The sequence below is a fragment of the Mastigoproctus giganteus genome, chromosome 1, assembly GCF_048544385.1.
Source record: "Mastigoproctus giganteus isolate SK-2022 chromosome 1, ASM4854438v1, whole genome shotgun sequence".
In the NCBI taxonomy this organism is placed as follows: Eukaryota; Metazoa; Arthropoda; class Arachnida; order Uropygi; family Thelyphonidae; genus Mastigoproctus; species Mastigoproctus giganteus.
Window position 1 is genome coordinate 113,118,009 of NC_143575.1, and position 22,058 is coordinate 113,140,066.

Sequence of the window (22,058 nt, forward strand, 5' to 3'; positions counted from 1 at the left end):
ACCTGAATAACCCACAAATATGCAAAAATATTTTCTGTATGTCAAAAGAAAAGAGAAAAACAAATCTGAATATAAATTTCATGCACCTTGTATACTTTATTGGTACAATCAGATATTCGCACAGAACATCTTTTCTGTTACGCTGAGATGAACTATTTGCATAGTAATAAATGTAAGGGAAAACACGAATGACAAGTAGCGCAAGGAAGTTTCTAAGCAGAAAGGACATCAATGATTTCAGACACCGGTAGAAAATCATATCACACGTCAAATGAAGAGAAAAAATAAATAAATTCACCAGTAACTTCATCGCTAGATGTCACAGGTTTATAAATATTGTGACCAGTTATGCTTTCAGTGACGCATATTTAGTTATAGCTGGATGAAATTCCTTAACGTTGTGTCACCTATTTCTGATATCGTGTCACCTATATCTGATATCGGAAGGATATCAGATCCGGCTGTGGCAGTAAGGGCCTCTGCACAAATAGCGAACCTTCCTAAGTATCCTCTTTACAGTTGAACAATCGTTTGATATACTTTGACTTTTAATGTTATCTACATTCACATTTTCAGTCATTCAGAGGAAAAATTAAATGTATACAATACATCAGATAAAGATAAGGTAACACGCTAAAAAACAAAGTGATTGGTATTATCTCTTAAACATATCAAAATAAATATTGAAATTTGTTCCTGATATCATTTTTTTTTAATTTTCTTAGAACTGGTTACCCTGTACAAATTTCAAACCTGTTCTGTCTCACCCGTATCAACAGATGGTAGGCGAAATAGTGGGCAAAACTAGCAAAATTCAGTCAGTAAGTTTTTGGACAGAACGTCACTAATTCTAACTGGGAGGAGAAAACTACTGGTGACAGATCCCAAAAATCATTAAATTGACGCCATTTACCCACATATAAATTGAATAGTGGTGGAAACCCATGTCTTAGGCGTTGCTCCAGAAACTCACAAATATTCTGTGGAACCGATTACACATAACTTCGCCACCATGATCTTTGAAACGCTGTTTGACTTTAAGAGTTCTATGAGGTATAGCACTGTCATTCTGGAAGACTTGCAGCTGTAGCATAAATTCATCCCATCAAGGGCAGGTAGGCCACTATTTTAGCGAAACGTATCCACTCCATACGGAGGCCCATATGTTAGCTCTTGTACACAGAAATCTGCATCTCGATCTTGTTCCTTGCTATCAGATGCACGATTAGAATTTGGAACATCTTTTGTACGATCAAACTGTCCTTTTCAGCAGCTACACATCAATTTCACGTCCTGATTAGAATATTCTACTTAGAAGTATTGATTTTGTTCGGAGTTGGTGATATGAAATGAACGCCTGCGTATGCGGAAAACTGCTTCTTATTATTCCAAGACAGCATTAAGATGTATTATGATTGTTGACCTGGTAAACAAATAGCGAGGTCAATAATCAATCTCTTTGAGGGATTTCTGTTGGACTGTTGTTTGGTTATACATAGTGAAGTCGACTTGCTATCGAACATATTATTGTTAGTCCTTGTCGTATTATGTAGAAATATTCCTTGAGTAATCTACGCAACATAGGACCATAAACTCAACTCCAAAGCAGCAGTTAGATCAGCGAATGATACACCCGCGTTTAAACTCTTCTTTCAATTTAATATAATTAGGTAATCAGCTTGGGCAAACATGTGCACTCTAGCACTTCGTAATAAGCGTGTTAAGGGTAATCGCCTAAAATCTGTAATCTTAATTCTGATGAGTATAAGATGCTTCTGTACAATCGGTCAAATATCCAACACATTGTAACCTGTTCGCTATAAGAGCTCGGGTTTTCAATAAGTTCGAGTTATAAGCTAAAGAAACATTCGAGTATGCAGTCCATTTATTTGCAAAAATTTCTACTTTTAGATTTCATCATCTTGTCCATGCACCAATAACTACCTGAAAATTAACGAAAAGTTTTACTTATTGTATTTCTAAAGGTGTTGTTTATACGACACCGCATTTATTATAAATAAAAATATGCTGTCAAAATGATAACCGTCTGTGCATATATACTTAATTCTGTAGTAGATAAGTTTTCTTTCTATTTATTGACTTTGAAGTCGATACGTAAGTAAACTACAACGGAAATGAATACCACTGTATGCTATAAAAGTGAATAAGCAACGGTTCTTTGAAAATGTTTATGAACGATAATCACTGGAATGAAACGATTCGTATTCCTCGGGAAACTTCGTTGTAATGGGAATTTACTGCATGTTTATGGTCTGAATGAATAGAGAAGTTCCATAACTCTGCTTGCCTATTGAGCAGATGTAAAAATTCCACCTGATAACCTGTAGGGAAACTGCAATTAGAAATAATTCCCAATTATTCGAATCTAAGATGGCAAAAAATTCTAGGCCCTCGAAGGAGACTTGTGAATAGAGCTCCCAGTTTCTTTAAAAACTATACGATACCAGTCAAGAGGCTATCCTGGCTCTTCGCTCCCCCCCCCCCCCGTAGTTGACCTTGCTGTATGATGATTTGATTTTAATGCGCTGATACAGCCTAAATCAACCATCAGTACAAACTTATTAGCCATGGAATATACGTTAATTAAATCACACTGCTCTCGTCATTTGAGAATGGGAGTTGTATACGAGCGCATAAGAGACCAAGCAGTCATCACACTATATACTCTTAAGTTATTTTCAGTTAAATTACAATTTCACATCTACAAATACTGGAGTGACAAAACGTTTGAGAGTTGTACTCAAGGGTTATAAATCACAATTCGAAAGTCAGTGTTGTTGTTTATCAGTTTCTATAATTATGATATTCGTAGTTTTATCAGTTTCAGTATTTTATTAATTAGACTTTTTATATGCTAAATAAATATACTTAATGACGCTGCTTTTCTCGTTAGGACTTGATGATGAGCGGTTGATGTAAATTGAAATGGCATTTTATTCAACCATGGTTTTGTATAGCACGCAGACTTAAGTGTCAGAGATGATTCTTATAAGAAAAAGAAGGGTCTTCTGGAATTCATTTGTGGAAGTTACCTCCAACATACTTTTGTGATATCATTTTACTTCCTCGTCTTTATAGAATTCTCAAGAAAAATAAGGTCGAAATCTGAGTTAACACGTAAATTTATGTAGTTCACAGTGCATGAAAAACTACCCACAGAAAGTTTGTTCGAATTTACCGGCTCAGGGTGGGGAAATATTTCCAGTATAACTTGAGATCTAATGATTAAAAACATTATTTTCTAATTTAATAAAAATAAAACTGACCATAAAGTTATGTATGCAAAAATTAATCTTTGTACATCTTAAGTTAATCAGTTTTATTAAATTCTTTTCTGGAATTTAATGAAGAATATTCGGAGTTCTTTCTAACCAGGTGTAATACGTCACAAACGAGAATTAATCACCTCTACGAACCCATGTTAAAATTTAAATACTGTGAAGCATAAACACATACCGTTTATTGAAGAACCGTTCGTGCGGTCCACGGTGGCTTGGGCGTATCGCGCTTGCCTCCTGAGTGGAAGTAGCTGGGTTCGAATCCCACTAAAGGTATTTATTCCTGCCTCCTTCCATTCAGGGTTGAGTTAGTCGGTCTCATGCCGTGGACGTGAGGTTTTTTCGCCAGGTACTCTGGTTTTCCCTCACAGACACCCAAAACTGACCTTAGAACACATGCGGATACTGACCACGACACAATTTCTTGAAAATTCAATACACCCATTTTTGGGTATAATGAATTTCCAAGGAACTATCCCCGCCCGCGAGAGGATAGTTCCTTTCTTCTCTCGGAAAATTTCGTTAATTAAATTTTGGGGTACGCAAATAACAGAACTTTCACCATTTTTTTATATCCAGTATAAATTGTTTGCAGCGCAAAATCTGCGATTAAAATAGCCTTTTTAAAGCAAACTTTTAACTGCAGACAGCTTATTGTAGATTTAAAAAAGGACGAAAGTCCTGTTAATGTGCAGTAATTAAAAACTCACAGAAGTATACACATTTTTAATCTTTTATTGAATTAAAGTTTAACAAATTATCTGTATCCCATTAAATCTGTAAACTATAGAATTGTTTCTGCCATTTTCAGATGAACTTCAAATAATTAGAAACATTCATTCTTCCAGGACTTTTAAATGGCTCCATCTGTTGACAAAATGCAATACGAATAACCCATAATGCAATATGAGAACAATTGGAGATGATGGATCTCATACTGAAGAAAATAGTATTGAAATCTGGATACTTCGTTATCAGTAAAATTGCTTCCTTGAATGTTATTACATTAAAAGAATGCCACGCTCGTCAAAATTATACCAATACAACATTTCTTAACACACAAATTCTAAACTCTATTTGAATATAGTCGACTTTTAAAAATATTTTATTATCAAAATTACAGATAGAGTAAATATTACTGATTAATGAAAGAAAATTACCAGATTTTATGCAACATGTTGAGCATAAGCAGTCAGTCGGGCAGATAAACTCCGCTTTAATCAAATAACTGACCCTGCGATCGCCTGATATTCATTACAAATGCTAAAGGAACTTGACACCCTCGCGGACAGCGAGCTATTCGCTCACACCTAGCAGAAATGACCATGGATGGACTCCCGTCACCAACAGAAGTTGGAGGACACCTCCCATGGAGACACTTTGATGAGCTATTTTAACTCCGTATTTGAGTTAGTTTCAGGAGAGGGGTCTCATACTTTCCAGCCGTAGCACAGGGTTTTAGTCCGACAACAACAACTTAAACATAACTCTCTATACATGTGAATGAGAATATGCTTTCGTACTCACAATGTGCCCAAAAACTCTTCTGTAATATTCGTGCGATAACCCCTCATCGGTAACTTACCGTAACACTTGTTTTTTCACTCTGAGCTAGTTAGCTAGTGAAAACCGTAGATGTAGGATTTTCTTTTACTTCGGAGCGAAGTTGGGAGTTATTCAGAAAACGAGAATTTACAGAAATGATACGCGAGAGTATTGGAGTATAAATCGTTTTTTTAGTGATAAAACAGATAAACATTCTTATACATGTATGAGACATTTAAAACGAAGGATATTTTTGCCAAGTTTTCGTACCGCACGCAGAAAGAATCAGAGTAAGATGTCCGTTAGAGGTCTCCGTAGCCAAGTGTCAGAAGCAGGATTGCAGTAGCACACGCTCTTTGAGTAGACCGAAGTTCAAGCCCCTGACTGTTAAATACGGTCGATCTGCTAACCCGCACTGGACCTGCGTACCAGATTATGGTCCATTTCCCTCAACGTGAATTGTTGAGGAGGCTTCCATCCTGCAGTTGGTTGATAATGGCTGCAGATTTATTTTATTTATTTATTTTAGCCAGGCGGCTCACATAGTGAAATATCTAATCAATAAATACAAAACTGATAGCTTTCAAAATTACGTTGATTTTACGAATTTAATATTAATTCCTTTTAAAATGATGAGAGCAAGAAAAGTCGTACAGCTTCAACCATAAAAATATCAAATGTGTTGCCCGTTTCTTCAAATAATTCGTGCAATCTTCTTAAAAAGTTAATAGAATAATTTTCCGTCAATGCTGGATTTAGTTAAATCTTTCAAAGAAAGGTGTGCCGTTTTCTCTTAATTTTTTCCAGAATGGATGGACATTTGTCAGAATATAATGGAAATGCAAATGATGACACTTTTGGAGAAAGAGCTGATGCCCTCCAGAAAGAGCATACACCCAGACTGAATGAGAGACAGTCTGACCGTTGGATTGGTCATGGAGGTACTATGAAATGTTTCCTGAACTATATCGATGGTCTAAAGATGTTATTACTAACAATTAAGACGCACCAATTAAGTAAGGAAGATAAAAGGTAAACTGCAGCCATTATCAACCCACTGCAGGATGGAAGTCTCTCAACAATTCATGCTGAGGGAAATGGACCATAATCTGCCACGCTAATCTAGTGCGGGTTGGCAGAGTCAGGATATAATATGGATATCATCATCAGCCATTTTCAATCCACTACAGGATGAAGGCCTCTCCAGCAACTTTCCAGTTCCTTCTGTTTTGGGCAATAACCATCCATTTACTACCCACAAACTCATGAATTTCATCTGTCCATCTCCGTCGTTGTCTTCCAGTCTTAGCTCCTCTTGGGTAACATTCTGTTATTTTCTTAGTCCATCTGTCATCATGTCTTCGAGCTATGTGTCCTGCCAAAGACCATTTTAGTTCTTTAGTTTTGATAAGAATGTCCTTTACTTGAGTTTGCTGCCTAATCCATGTGTTTCTCTTCTTATTAACAGTCTGATTCCCAATATAATTCGTTCCATTATTCGCTGTGTAGTTCTTCTTAGCTTCTCTTCCATTCTTTTGGTGAGCGCCCAAGTTTCACTTCCATAAGTCATGGTGGGGAGTATACATTGATTCATTATTTTACGTTTCAGACAAACTGGGATATTGCTCTTCAGTATGTGACTATATTTCCTGAATCTAAAATTTATTCTTCTCTTGACTTCCAGCCATTTATCCTTATTACAGCTAATGACTTGTCCCAGATAAGTATATGACTCCACCTTTTCAATTACTGCTCCTTAAATCATTATATCCCTTTCCATAGCATACTTGTTCATTACTTTTGTTTTAGCCATATTCATCTAACTATAACATGGGTATCTCCAGACCTAATATTGGCTCCTATATTGAACACTTGTTGAATGTAAAAACATACTGTATATTGAGAGCTTTCCTTTACTTCAATCCATAATCCACAATAAGAAATATATATATATATGTATGCATCATTGTTATTATTTTTTTACTAAAATGAATTCCTCTTTGAGGCAGCACAAAAACATAGCCACAATCTCATAACTATAAATTTCGTCCAGCTGTTCTTTATAATTTAGATCAACAATACAGTCGACTTTTTTGCAAATTTCAGCCCTTTTCATTAGCATATACCGTTTCAAGTTTTACTAGTGTTCGAATACTAAGTTAGATTTCAAATATGCATCTCCAATTATGTGTCCGAGTGGTCAAAGGGAGAGTGCAGTAGAACAGACGTTTGAGTAGATGCGGATTAGTTAAAATAATTACTTGTAAACTCCTTGACCTACGTGGTCCTGCTGGCGGATAGCAGAACATTTATACTTATTCGTTTATACTTTGGAAAAGTGAAAATTTTCGAGTTGTTTTTGAAACAGGATGGTATCGTCATCCAGGCTGTTTTGTGTCCTGTTGTCGTGCAAGCCACATACCAACTGACCCTATTTCGAATATAAAACGAACAATTCCCTCGTATGTCTCTGATTTATGCTTAACAAATATATATCAACCATGAAATACTAACATCATTCTAAGGAACCAGCATCCATAATTAGACAATAATATATATTTTCGATGCTCTTGCAATAATGATGAAAATGCATGTTTTAAGAAAATACCTTATTTTATACACTATTATTATTATGACCAAATTATCCAACGATAAAAATATGATAATATTTTAAACATACTGCAAAATAAGGTGAACTAATAGAGATGAAAATTTAATCCAGTTTGAATTATATTACTAAGAGTAAAGAAGTTAGTAAAATGTCCTAACGAGAAGAATCGTAATTGAATAGCAGGAAGCAAATGTGCAATAAACCCTTAACGGGTGGGGGAGAACAACACTGAGCCGTTTGTTATATTAGAATGAATACGTTACAAATAAATTACCGCTTTTACAAGTGGCTTGCGCCGAGCTACGTGGGATTTAAATTCATTTCAAAAATGCTAAATCGATTCATCTTCAATTCCAACAAGTATGTCAAGTAGCTTTTGTTCTCCCCATCACTCATGCCGATTTGCTGCTACTGTTTACTTCACTTTACGATAATGTAAATGTCATCAATCACAAGATAGGTCACAATTTCTTACCTGAAAATTTCTTTTCTGCAGGCTGTCAGTCTTATTCTTGTCTCTCTGATAATACACCCCAGCGAATATGAGGACATTGAGGATGAGAAGGGAGCATCCGATTGCAATTGTCACACTGAGAGCAGTGGAGTAGGCGCCATGCTGCATGATAATTGCCAGAGAGTCTGTAATGTTAGAGGCGGATGACACTGTTACTTCCTCTTCAACTCCACTGACGTCGGTCGGCAGCCCGGGCATGACAGCCTCGCTTTGATTACTCAATACTGACAGTGTTGTCATCAACTTGTCACGCGTGTTAGACGAAGGGGTGGTCGAAAGAAATGACGGATCTTTCCATGGTACCTGACGAACGATTCCATCGTATGTCAGAGGGTTGTCGTGATCTTCAAGAAGGTGATGGCGAGGAGAGACGTCAGTGGCTCCAGAGCGGTGAAGGGTAGGAATGAGATGAAGCCAAAATGATAGCCGATGTGCATGGTAATGGTCCCTGATTTTAGGCTTCATACCTGCAGACAAATTTAAAAATTGGTTTCATATTAAGTGCATAAAAATAATCTTAAAATTATTAAAATTTCATTTATTGCTGTCTTTAATCTGATTTACACGGAGCTAATAAATTATTTAATTCTAGACAGATTTTTTAAGATTTCTGTGACCACAAACTCTGAACTCAGAAGCGCTTAATAACGAATTCATCTTATAGATACAATGATTAATCGTAAGTTATAGTCTAATTGCAATATAATAAGCATTCAAGGTTAATGTTTTTGTTTGTTCTCCTGTACAGCCATACGGCATAAAAGATTACTGACAATTTAACTATTGAGAATGGACTAGGCATCTTTCGGGGGCGCCTACGTACAAAGTACGTTAGCACAACCAGTCAATAAGAATAATAACTAAACATAACTTTTTGGTCAATTCTGAAAGACCTGACCATAAGCAAAAGAAGAGAATAATTCCCTTCTGGTATGCTCTACTGCAGTAATACTGGACAGTTTATTACTTCGCATAAATATCATTTTAGAATAATGCGGTTGAAAGAGCAACTTTCAATAATTATATTTCATCAAAATTGGCAAAATCACCAGTCACAAGAGTTTATCTATCATTAAGAGTTCCAAATGTGCCCGCTTCGTTTTAGTTTTTGGTCTACTTTCTAAAAGTAGAAAAAGAACAAACTTATCGGTAACTATGTTGATGTGTTTGCCTCTCCCTCCCCCTCTCATTTACGTTTATGTTTACAGTCGGATTCTAACCAAATTTATGCTATATTATAAAAGGCTTAGAGCAACCTTGGTGATGTGATCTTAAATTGAAACAAGATCGCGGCCACTGTATTTTCAGAAAATTTCCATAGGATTCATAGACACACACCCACCCAGATCCAAACCACATTTACAGCACAAGGCAAAGGACACCTTAAGGGGGTAATTTTTATTTCTATGCACCGCTGTGAGAGAAAATTTAAATAGACTCGTTATTACTCATCGGTTTCCACTAAGAGCTTATTTTTTCACAACCTCCTCCCCACTTCACGGATACAATTTTTAAAACATGACTAGAAAATTTTTGCAAATACCTTGTGGGGATAATGAAGCCCATCATATCGAATTTATTAAAAATAATTGCGTTCTATGTGGTCACATAGAACGCAATTATTTTTAATAATTTTAGTCCAACATCATGGTTTCAGATCTGTTTTACTTCGGAGGGTGTTCGAATACCAATTTAAATTTCAAATATGCGTTTCCAGTTAAGTAGTCAAACCAAGAGTGTGTTTAGGTAGATGCGCAAAAATTAGCGCTGCTGGTGTCGGTAAAACTTTGCTTGTTAAAATTTTTCTTAACAGACCTACTTTAACTAAAAGATTTTGATTAAGTGCCTCACTCTGCTGAATTCATCTCGCTGGTGTTATTAATCATGCCCCTCATACTGAATGAATTAAACAATTTCATTGCATGACAACACATTATTCGGGAATTTTAGCTAGCAAAAAAGTCTGCGACATCGCACCCACCGCATTCACCATACTTAGCACCGTACGACTTCTCTTTGTTCCCGAAACTCAAGGCACCACTGAAAGGCGATTATTTTCATGGCGTCGACACCATTCAAATATCTATGACATAGAGTAAAAAAAAATGTGGAGGTCCTAAAGTCTCGGAACTTTATTAGACAGTTGGGCAGACAACTTGAGTAGTTGTCTTGAGTAGCGGGTCTCGACTACTCAAGTTGTCTGTCCAACATTCAAAGATCTGTGATGTGAACATGGAACAGCATACCAGTCACGGCCTTCCACCAGTCGTTTTGTGATCGTTGCATGAGGAAGTTTTGTGATCGTAGGCGGGAGGAAGTGTGTGTGTGTGGTATGGGTGTATAATGGCGCACAAGCTGCTGTGGCTATATTGTGTCTATTCATAGGAATGTTGAAAAAATAAATAAATAATTAATGTGAAGACAGTTCAGTCTCATTTCATGTCAGAAACTACTCATAGTCGTTCATACATTCCTATTTGTTTCAAATAACAGAAAAGTTCATTAATATTCGCATTTTCACCAACGATATCATTTAATGTTATCCATTCTCTGAGAATGAAATACTGTATTGAAGTTCGATGTTGTCGATAATGTGGACAATCAATCAAAATATGTTTGACTGTTAGATGCTCAGAGCACTGTGAACAAAGTGTAAAGTGTATTCGTGTCTAGCGGCACCGGAGGTTTCCCCCAACCCCGCGTTGCTTTCATTGTAGGTGTAACAGTTCACTGTAAAGGCCAGAGATTTAAAAGTGTATGGATTTTGTAAGTGTAGTGTTGTGTTTCGTTGTTCTTCTGGCCATTTAGCCGCTAGACCCCTGCTGGGCCCAACGTTGTCCACACTTAGCCTCGTGGAGGCAGACCAGGTACCCAGTAGCTGATATTTTACTCTGGCAGGCCCTGCCACCTAGTTTCCTGAGATTTCAGTGGCTAGGGCCTTAAAGCACTGTGAACAATGAGGAGGGTCATCGCCTGTGAGTAGATGGAGGTGAGTTAGATGAGTATGTCCTATTCTAATCCGTGCGAGTACCACTTTTTCTCGCTGAACTGTCTGAATGCATGAGTGCCAAAATTTTGGGTCCTGTTTCAACTGGAAAAGTTTGTTATTTGTTTGTTTATGCCATAGCTCTGTCCACTGTGCATGGTATGCTGTTTGAATTATAATATTATAATCAGAAACTGGAATAAAGACAGAGGTGAAGTCAAACGTTGACGATTTTTAGCTGAAAAATCAGCCAGCTCATTCCCTTCTGCGGGATTCCTGAATGTGCTGGAATCCCGCAGAAGTTCACTCGTTGCTGACGATCTTCAATTTTCAACAGCAAATTCTTGATTTGATTTAAAACAGGGTGATCCTTATAAGAGAGAGATTCTGCATTGCTCTAATTGAGCTGAGAGAGTCAGCTCAATTAGAGCATTGCTTCACCCATCTGCAAAATATTTAGTAAACTAAATATTTTGCAGATGGGTGAAGAGTAAAATTTTTTAGAGCTAATTGTATTGCATATAATTCCGCTGAAAACCTGCTGTACTCAGGTGGAAGAGAGACAGTTATGATAGCAGAGAGAAACACTGCTTCTGCTCCAACAGTTGAATGAGATTTGAAACCATCAGTATATATCGGTAAGAAGTCAAAATAGTTTTGAATATGGCTAGCATGGAGTTGTTGCACATTCAGAGTCGGTAGACGATTCTTTCCCCATTGGAGAAAATAATTATCGCAGGCCGGTTGAGGAAAGGGAATCCATGGTGGGTGAGAATAATTCTTTCTTTGCTGCTTACTGTGGAGAGGAACATTCCAATTTTGTGCTATTTCAAGGAGCCGTATAAACCAAATAAAATACGACTAGGCCTGCTGGTCGTATTTTATTTGGTTTATTTCTATAGAGATTGTGAAATGGTGGATTAAAGAGATATGGTTGAATGGGGTGCGGAGAAAAGTTTCGAATTCTGACTGCATATTTAAGTAGTAGCATTTTTCTGCTGAGGTACAGAGGGGGCTCATGGGCTTCAATATATAGACTATAGGTAGGAGATGTCCTATAAGCACCAAGAGTAATCCTCAGTGCATTGTGTTGTACAGGATCGAGCCAGCGAAATACACTCTTTCGGGCAGAATCATAAACTGGGGCAACGTAATCCAAACGAGATCTAATCAGTGCTCTATATAAGAGCAGCAAAGTTGTACGATCTGCTCCCCAAGACTGGGCAGACTAGGATGACTAGATTTGATATCCGAAGTTCAGGGTCTATATGTAATTTACGTTGATTGAAAAATTGGATCGCAACTGTTTTCTGATGGGAAAGCCAATATCCATTGAACTCGGCTCATTTTTGAATTTTATTGAGGGACATTTGCAATTTCCGTTCAATAGATCTCATGCTCTGAGAATGGCAAGAAATGGAGAGATCGTCAGCATAAAGATAGGCTTCTACAGTATTTGGAAGTTCATTTGAAATGGAAACAATTCTAAGGACAAATAGGGTTGCGCTCAATACCGACACCTGTGGTACTCCTCCTTCCTGCAAGAATGTAGTAGAAAAGGAGTTTTGGTAGCGAACCTGGAAAGAGGGAGTTCTGGAGGAAGTTCTTAATAAATATAGGCAGGTTGCCTCGTAGATCAAGATTATGTAGGTCACTGAGAATGCCATACCGCCATGCAGTATCAAATGCCTTTTCTATATCAATGGAGACCATGACAAGGTGTTCGTTTTTCACAAAGGCATTGGGAATTTCAGATTCGGCCTTGCTCATCAGACCTAGGAGGACCTATTTTGCGAAAGCCATGTTGACAATTACTCAGTAGTTGTTGAGTTTCAATGATCCAGGTGAGTCGACTGTGGATCATTTTTTCAAGAATTTTACCAAGGCAACTTGACAGAGAGATTGGCCTGTAACTGTTAGGACTGGAATGTCTTTTCCAGGTTTCAAAAAGGCAAAACTGTAGCATGGTGCCAACAGCTTGGATAAATATTTTCCAAGAAGATCCGGTTAAAGAAGACTAGCAGCATTTGTAAGTTTTTCCCATCGAGATGCTGCAGCATGACATAATATATGCTATTTGGCCCAGCTGCACTGTTTCGTGTTGTTCTGATGGCTTATAAAAGTTTGCAAAATTCAAGATGCTGATTATACGGAAGTGATAGTGAGGTTCTAAAGTTGATGGGCCTCTGTTCGGTGGTGGTCTTAATTTTTTGGAATTTCGGAGTGTAGTTTGATGCAGCTGAGACTTGGGCAAAGGTTTTACCAAAGGCATTCGCTATATCTAGAGGACCAGAGAGTTCTTGCCCATTGTATGAAAGAATTGGGGAAGAGATGATTGGAAACGTCTCAGAAAGCTGTCTAATTTTCTTCCATATTAATCTGGAGTCGGTATTTCTGTTGATAGTACATGAAAACCGAGTCCAAGAATCTTTCTTGGCTTGCCTGTGAATGAACCGCTCTTTTGCCCTTAGCTTCTTGTAGCTAATTAAATTAGCTGTCGTTGGAATTCGACGGAATAAATTGAATGCTTTATTTTTTCCCTCTTTGCTTTCATGCACTCTTCGTTCCACCAGTAGTTGTTGTTTGGTTTTTTTTAGGAGCATTAGCAACTAAGGCCATATTGCTCCAGGATATGCGGTGGTCATTCCTTAACCTTTCCGCATCCTCCGTATTTGGTGGTGACGGGCTCGAACCCCGGTCTAATCAAGAAGCGTGTGCTACGCACTGCTGCTCCTTCCCACCTGGCTACGGAGGCGCTCCACCAGTAGTTGAAGTGCCGTCGGGTTGGGGGGTTTGATAATGGAATTGAGTATTTCGCTGCAACTAAAAGACGGGATGTGATATAATCAGTTACTTTATCTATAGGCTGTAGCTGAATAGTTTCTTTGTCCAGAGTGATTGCTGAGTGAAATTTGGCCCATTTGGCTTTAGAAAATTTCCATTTCCTGCAGGGTTGGTCTAATGATGGTTGTGTAGTGAGCAGGTTACAGACAATTGGAAAATGGTCACTGCCCATTGGATCATCCATAGCGGATCACTGAATGACTGGAAACAGTATCGGAAAACAAATCGAGAGGTCAATTGCAGAGGTCTGTCCAGTAGGTAACTGTATGTGGGTGTATGTACCACTATTAAGAATGGTAAGGTTTTGTTTATCTTGTAGAGTTTCAATCAGTCGGCCCTGTCTATCTAATTTAGAGGATCCCAATAAAGGGTGGTGGCCATTGAAATCCCCTAGCAAGCAGATTGGAGACGGTAGCTGTATTAAAAGTTCTTCGATATCTTTATAAGAGTAGGTATTGTTTGGTGGGAGATAGACTGAGACTAGCGTAAACGCAATCTGATTAATCAGACGCACAGCAACGGCTTCAATTTGGGTTTGAAGAATGATTTGGCTAGCAGGGATCTTTGAGTTAATCAAAATAGCTACATCACCACGAACAGAGTCGGATGTATTCCGATCTCTTCGATAGATTGAGTAGTTTTTTTATAGAAACAGAAATATGAGCAGTTAAATAAGTTTCCTGTATACAGAAACCCACTGGAGAGTAGCGTCTAATTAAGTACTGAATGTCGTCGATGTTGTCACGAAAGCCTCTACAATTCCACTGTAAAATATAAGCCACTATTTGAGTTTAGAAGCTGTACCTGATGTAGCTGTCTTGTGGCGTCCTGGCTTTGGTTTATCTCTTTTTTGGAAAGGTGGGGCGACCTGTGTCCATATCTTCTTCTTCTTCTTCTTCTACAAATATTTCAAGTATCGGATCTTCCTGTTTGGATGAGTACTCTGGATCCATCGATGTGTCCTGAATAATCTGTTTTGAAGTTGAACTAGGATTATTTGGAGTAGTAGCAATCACTGGCGAATAAGGAGATTTTGCTAGAATCGTAAGAGGCGTATTACTTGCTTGGTCTGAGTGCTTCAGTATATTGGACTGCTGCTGAGAAAGTACAGCTCGAGCCCAGTCGGAGATTGATATGTTGGATGGAACAGTAACATCAGTTTGCGTGGCTATTTGATATTTTTTTCAATACTGGCATAGGTACGGTTAGCTATACTGGGTGAAATTAATTTTCTTGCTTCCTGATAACTAACTTTGTTTTCGACTTTATATTTTACAATTTTTTTTCTCCATTTTCCACTTCTCACATGTTTTAGAGTAAGCAGGATGGTTACCCTTTCAATTAGGAGAAGTAATTTCTTTCGCCGAACAGACAGTCATTTTGACTGTGAAGATCCACAGTTGGGACAAGCTGGGTTCCCACTGCATGCAGTCTGAAAGTGGCCATACTTTTGGCATTTATAGCATCTCAACGGATTAGGAATATAAGTACGGATGCGACAATGTAGATAACCTGCTTTTACTGATGAGGGTAGATTTGGACTGTTAAAGATGAGAATGATATTTCTGGTGGGTGTGAGTATATTGTCCCTTTTAGTCATAATTCTTCTGACAGCAATTACGTTTTGTTCCTTTAGCTCTTCTTTAATTTCTTCTTCGGTCACAGTCAAAAGGTCCCAACTAGATATAACACCCTTAGATGTATTTAGGGTTGTATGAGGAGTTACATTTACTGGAATTTTACCAAAGTTTGTCACTTTTAAGAGTTTTTCAGAACGCCTGCGGTTGACAGTTTCTACTAGTAAGTCCCCTGATTGCAATCCCTTAACCGTCTTGGGAGACCATGCAATACTTTCCAAGTGTTTTTGGATTAGAAATGGGGATAGCTTACTAAGAGGCTGTTCTGATAATGAATTCAAAATTAAAAATTCAGGAAACCATTTTCTCGGTCGCAGAGGAAATGGTTTTTAACCTCTTTGCTTGTGAAGAGTTATGCTCATGTTCTGTGTCTAGCCGATTGCTTGTCGGTTCTAAAGAAGGAAACATATTTTGTTCCATCTTGGCTCCTTTTAGCCCCTGGCAGATGAACTTTTCTGCCAAGGTTACCGGCCCCGCCACGGGGAGGCAGGAGCAGTGCCTGGAGTGACCAAGCGAAATTAGTATGAGTTAGTCTATTAGATATGAAAAATAAAGAAAGATTACTTTCCTTCCTTGCTCTCTACCAGTACTTTTGATACAAGAGCTACTAAATAAAAGGATTTCTCAACGAGAGGAACGTAAAAGAGAACGCAGAATTCACCTATCAAAAATTTGCAGTGAAAGCACAAAGAGAAATCGCTCAGTCACAATGGCTTGGCACCCGGGGCCGCGGGAGGAGATTACTTTGAATAAACCAAGATTAGTTTACTGATACGTGGATTATTATTTTTTTTTCTAACATCAGTCTCGTTTTCCAATTGACATACTGTGTATTACAAAATTCTGCCTCCTAACAAACATTTTTATTTTCAATGATTCGGTGTCATCCAGCTGATAAAAAAATTGAGAATTTTATTTTAATTTTGGTCAGTTTATGTGCATCCTTGTTTGCGTATATCATTTTAACAAGAATATTTTTCCTAACCATATTTAGAGTCACAAAAACTCAAATGACTGCAAATTTCTTTAAGAGAAAGCACTTTCCAGTACTCTGCCGGTGTATCTTTCATTACAGTATGTAAAAAACGTGCACTGACTCGAAAAGCAAAGAATACAAACTGGAATAATGCTCCCAGACCAAGATCAGCAATTTACCACTGTTCAACTTCCACGTATCTCTCTTTATATCAACGTTTTTATATTCGGGCTAACAGAACTAAGGCTAAAACTTTTTTCTTATGCGGTACTTCGAGTAGTATTGAGCAATAATCCACACAATGAAGACAGTGTTAGCGTCATTTCAGCAGGAGAGAAAACTGATCGTGGAAATGGACACAAATAGCACACAAGGACCAAAGATCTGCTTACCTATAGAAACATATTTCTGGTGAACTACATCATATTGTGGCCATATGAACTTCTCGAACCTTCCTCGTCCTTTATCAGAACTTCCTTCCAGTTCACTTGCTGGAATGTTTGGATCACTGCAATAAAACACAAAAACAATAATTAATAAATGAGAAAATTTTGCATTCATGACATTGAAATTTCAGAAGAGTAAAAATATAATGCATTTCTTTCTTCAAAATTGGATAATTATAACAAACAGATAATGAAACAACATATTTAAAGAATAATAAAATATTAATTCCAATACTTATAGGTTAGTCATTATAAGATATATATAGAAGCACTGAAGACTAAGTTTAATTATATCGCATATATTCGGAATAAAAGTCCTCACTTAATTTTAATTATCCTGCTTGTTTTTCTTAGCCTTCTAGGATATCGCTTATGATTATGATTTTTTTTTCTGTCCATACAACTTTCTAAAATACTAAGTATATCAATTTATATCCTTAATCCAACTAATGCCATCCAACTAAAAGAGAATTTAAAATCGATGTTTTACCAAAGCAAAGTGAAGTCAATGTGGCATATTGAAGCTGGACCACTCAACCATCAGGATTCCCGTTTCCGAATTTACATGGGTCGCGACGCACAGCAAACAATCTGGATTCCTCTGACATTAGCCTGAAACCTAGACCGCGGGTGTTGGAGGACCAGCAACATTACTGGGAGGTCCCATCACCACGTACAGGAGCCGAGATAGCTAAAATGCTATTGTGATAATATCTTTCCAGACAGGACAGTAGGGAAATAATGATAATCGTGTCTTCTCAATTAACTCCAAGACTTCGACTCTGCAAGGCTGTATGGTGGTAAGATTTTCTTTGTATGGCCAGCCCTAGTTAGAAAGAAGATTAGTAAAGATCCTTTGCATTCGTTTCAACAGAGTCGGTGAAAGGTGCCACTGTTGTTTGTTTGTTGTTTGATTTTGGTAGTTGTTGGCGCATCGGCTTCTATGGCCATATTGCACCACCCAAGGTTTTTGCAGTACTTTGATCCAAGCCCGAGGCGAGAATCGAACCCGCGACCTTGGGTTGCCGGGCAGGTACTTTACCCACTCGGCTAGCCCGGTCGGCTAAAGAAAGGTGCCACTGAAGAAGCCTTAAGGGTGGTTTAGTGAAGTAAATGGAAAGTTACGGGTTAGTGGCATGGACGAAGGTAAGGCTTGCATCCTCCTCTGCAGCATTTGTGTTCAACATCGATTTAGTATATCACAGAAAGAGGGAAATGAAACAGATACTCATTTTACCAGCAAACACAGCTCACAAGGAAAAACTTGAGGGATTTTTCCACAGAGAAGAACTATAAGGGATTTATGATGATAGCAAAAGTAATAAAAATCATCATGAAATCTATCTCCATAGCAACACCAACAAAATAAACGAATATGAGCACCTGGTTAAGTCAGCTTATGCTGATATTTTAGGGCTAACTGGGACATGATGCCATCCCTAGATAAGGGGAAAAGATGTTGTTGTTATTTGGTTTCTAGGAGCATTAGCAACTAAGGCCATATTGCTCCGGGGATATGCGGTGGTCATTCCCTGACCTTTCCGCATCCACCGTATTTGGTGGTGACGGGCTCCAACCCTGGTCTAATCAAGAAGCGTGTACTGTACTACGCACTGCTGCTCCTTCCCACCTGGCTACGGAGTCGCCGATAAGGGGAAAAAGAATTTCATCAGGAGGGCTGAAGGAGATAGGCAGAGGTTCTCATTAAAAGCTCTATCTGAAAATGATTATCTTCAATTCTCTCTCTGTGCGGTGTGCTAGTGGCGTTGTGCAATAGGCCAAATAACTGCGAGAAGTAAATTAAAATATTTTTAGTCAATTTCAATACACCACGCGGTCTCAGATTTTTAAACAAACTCGATCGCTGTTATTTAATGCGTTCAAATATCTTTGGTCTGGCTCTTATCAACAATCCGCAAAGGATCATTGACACGAGTATAGGAATCGATAACCACAATACGAAAGAAAAGACTCTATTTAATGTCTACAGCTAAAGAAAGCAAAATATTGTCCTTCCTGTTATAATAGCCTTGTTTATCTGCAGTACACTCAAATGGACATACTAGTCAAATGAATAGGCATGACTTAATTGGTCCAACTTGTGAATTATGATTAAGTCTGAAGAAGTTAACGACCTCTTTAATTTAGTGAGGTATTCTCTATGTTATTAAGAAATAGCTGTTTGCGAATAATTGTCCTCTAGGGAGAAACTCAATTCAGTTTAAGGATAAGTCGTCTAAACTTGATATAGAAGCCATATCCTCCTCTAAACCAGTGCTATGGACATCCAACTACCGGCTTCCTAGTATTCAAGGACTGGAATTAATTGTCTGTAGAGTTAACTACACAGAACAAAGTTGTATATAGTATACCTCCTTTAAAAGCGTGTATTTTGTATTATTAGTAACAATTGAAATGAAATGCCAAATGGTTATTAAATGATTTATTTCATTAAAAACCACTATTAGTGACAGAACGGTTTAAATTATTACAGAAAAACAACGCTCAATCTCAAATTTATCTTAAAGCAGTTTAAACTTCTCTACTATAAGACAAATTTGAGATTAAGCGTTGTTTGTCTGTAGTTTAGTCTAAAACTGACCGTGATCTCATGAACGGAGATATCAATTCCTTTATTCATTCAGTATTCTTTATGCATTCCTTTTATTCAATTTATTTATTAATAAATTTAATCAGCCAATAAAGTTATTAATTTTTTTATTATTTTATTCATTCCTTTATTCTTTCATCATTGAGTGGCGATATTCAAGCATAATGAAGGAAACTTGGAGAAACATAGGGATTATCTGCAATAATATGAACGAAATAGATGCTACCATGACCGCATAAAGTTCAAGTATGACTGTGGCAAGATTTTGATCAATATGTAGTAATCGCAAATTGTCTTATATTTAATTCATATTAGAATAAAACATAAAAATGAACAACAGAAAAGATGGCCAGTAATTCAGAAAAAAATAATGGCATAAAAGCAGCTGACAGATTAAGCAAATTATATCACCTAATGGAAACCGAAAACATTAGTATATTCGTGCCTATATGATTTAAACTTCACTTAAGCAATGCTTAACTGTGAAGAACTTTAATGTTTACAAATCTATTTTTGCAATTTGGAAAGTTCGGAATGAGTCCCTTTATGTATGTGGAGATCCCAAGAATTCTTCAGGTGAAGATGTTCGGCTTTTCTCATCTTGAATATGTCTTTGAAGAAGTTGTTCTGTACTTTGGACTGTTTCTTTTGATGCGAATTCAGTTCACACGGAACAGTAGGGGATCAATGAATGTGTCGTAGAAAGGAATTTCGGAACATGCAGATTTTTCTCTTTCACGCAGTTCTGTAGGGAAGAACACGCCTTCATCAGCATATTAATATGACCTGCCATACTTGCTGCATTGCAAAAGAGTGCTTACTGACAACAGCATCGATAATCTGCTTCCAACGCACGCAGACTGGAGTTAAATCCAATCGAACAGGTCTTAGGGTGTTTCAAGAGACGTTTGAGGACAAGAATCGAACTAATAAGAAATGCTACGCCACCCCTAAGTGATTTCCACAGTATAGCATTGAAAGATTTGATTCCAACGATGTGTGAAATGATTTTTTTTTTTTAATTTAGAAAATGCTCTTAAATACTTCATTAACATATTGTCCAAATATTGCATTATTCAAAACTCTAATTCATTTTTATTAATCGAATAGGTAAAATGAATTGTTGAAGGTTTGTTTAAAATGGTTGATGCTATTAACATTATAAATATAATTGAACCTTTTAGCACATAGTGATTGCGTGATGAAATACGAGGCGCTACCCAAAAGTTGTGATAATGTATTTAAAAACCAAAGATTTAACTTTTGCATTACGCCTCTTCAAAATGAAGCGTGTTTGGAAGCATGTCTGAAATTCCTTTTAGGCGATAATGTCAACTATCTTCTGAGAGTTTTTCTGAATTTACAAGACATCGTTAAATCATTCTTTTGAATTCATCTTCGGAAACAGGAAATCGCAGTAAGCAAGATCCGCAGAATTATTGGATGGCTAATCAGAAGCATTTGATACTTGGGCAAAAGCTGCGGGAGAGACCCGGAAATTTGTCCCCGCCTTTGAATTTAAAAAAAAAAATTTATGCTTCTGATATGGCGTCTCTTTTAAAGGCATGCCATGAACGCGGAAGTTATTTTACCAAGCTCGAAACAAAACGATGCATTTTTAGTTTTAGGACTTTTTATACCTCTGGAAATTGTGGTATGCAATGGTATAAGCATTAGCAGAATGTTATATATTATGATTTAGACTGAATTAATTCAGTCAAGAGACGTCAGCATACCATATATATAAATTATGTGTTCTGAGATCCAATTACCGGATAAATATCTTACGCCTGTAATGATTTGCGAGTTGATTGCAACTCACAGCCCACTTCTTGCTCAAGATTTCCTATAAGTGTTGGATTTATGTACCTCTTATAAAGGGATAACATTGGGGAGCTGATAATTGATGAATTATATATATGTCTTAATGGATGTGAACCACGTATCGTCTTTTCCTAACCATATTACCATGAACTTGGGTTAAGGTTATATCACTAGAAGTGCTGGATACAGAAAACTGTCGGAAATATCGTGTCTTCCTTTTTATGTCTTACTTTTTAACAGAGAAAAAGGAAAATAACGGAAAGTATTTATTCAAATTTTGTTTAATATTCTTTGTTGCCAAATTCTACAATTTTTATTGAATTTAATTATCCCTATCACTTCTCAATCTTCCACAGACATTACTTGTTTGAACAAGGCCGAACAAGCATTCTCACTTACTGGTTTCATAAGGACATGAATGAGTTTAGTCGTTTCATTCTATTCTTGTTGCTCAAGGTTGCAACAGTCACTGCTGCTCATTCACTAACTGGGAAATCTGAAGGGTTTTTCCTGAACTGTCTTCGAACCTGATTCAAAATTAGTAGTGATGGCAAATGATGCATCAAAAAAGCAAGCGTATATAGCATCAGTTATAAAAAAGCAGTTCGCCAATCCCTACCCTCCAAGAATTTGTCTAGTTCTCCTTGAATTTATTCAAACCATTCCCATTTCACAACAGATGGAAGCCCATTCCAACAAGGAACAACCCGCTGGCTGAAGGAAAACTTTCGCACATCTACCCTGCAACCATCCTTCGTCAAATTG

General features: G+C 37.4%; 1 protein-coding gene across 3 annotated transcripts in view; it reads right to left on the reverse strand.

Annotated features, from left to right (window-relative positions):
- The window catches only part of LOC150091103 (neuroligin-4, X-linked-like), a 363,648-nt gene that overhangs the window by 17,070 nt on the left and 324,520 nt on the right, over window positions 1-22,058 (reverse strand). For all 3 annotated transcript variants that reach the window (XM_090381914.1, XM_090381896.1, XM_090381905.1), the window contains 2 exons: window positions 16,805-16,920; window positions 7,931-8,436 (listed from right to left, as the gene is read on the reverse strand). In XM_090381914.1, the coding sequence (XP_090238040.1) occupies window positions 7,931-8,436; window positions 16,805-16,920 (622 nt within the window). The remainder of the gene's footprint in view (window positions 1-7,930; window positions 8,437-16,804; window positions 16,921-22,058) is intronic.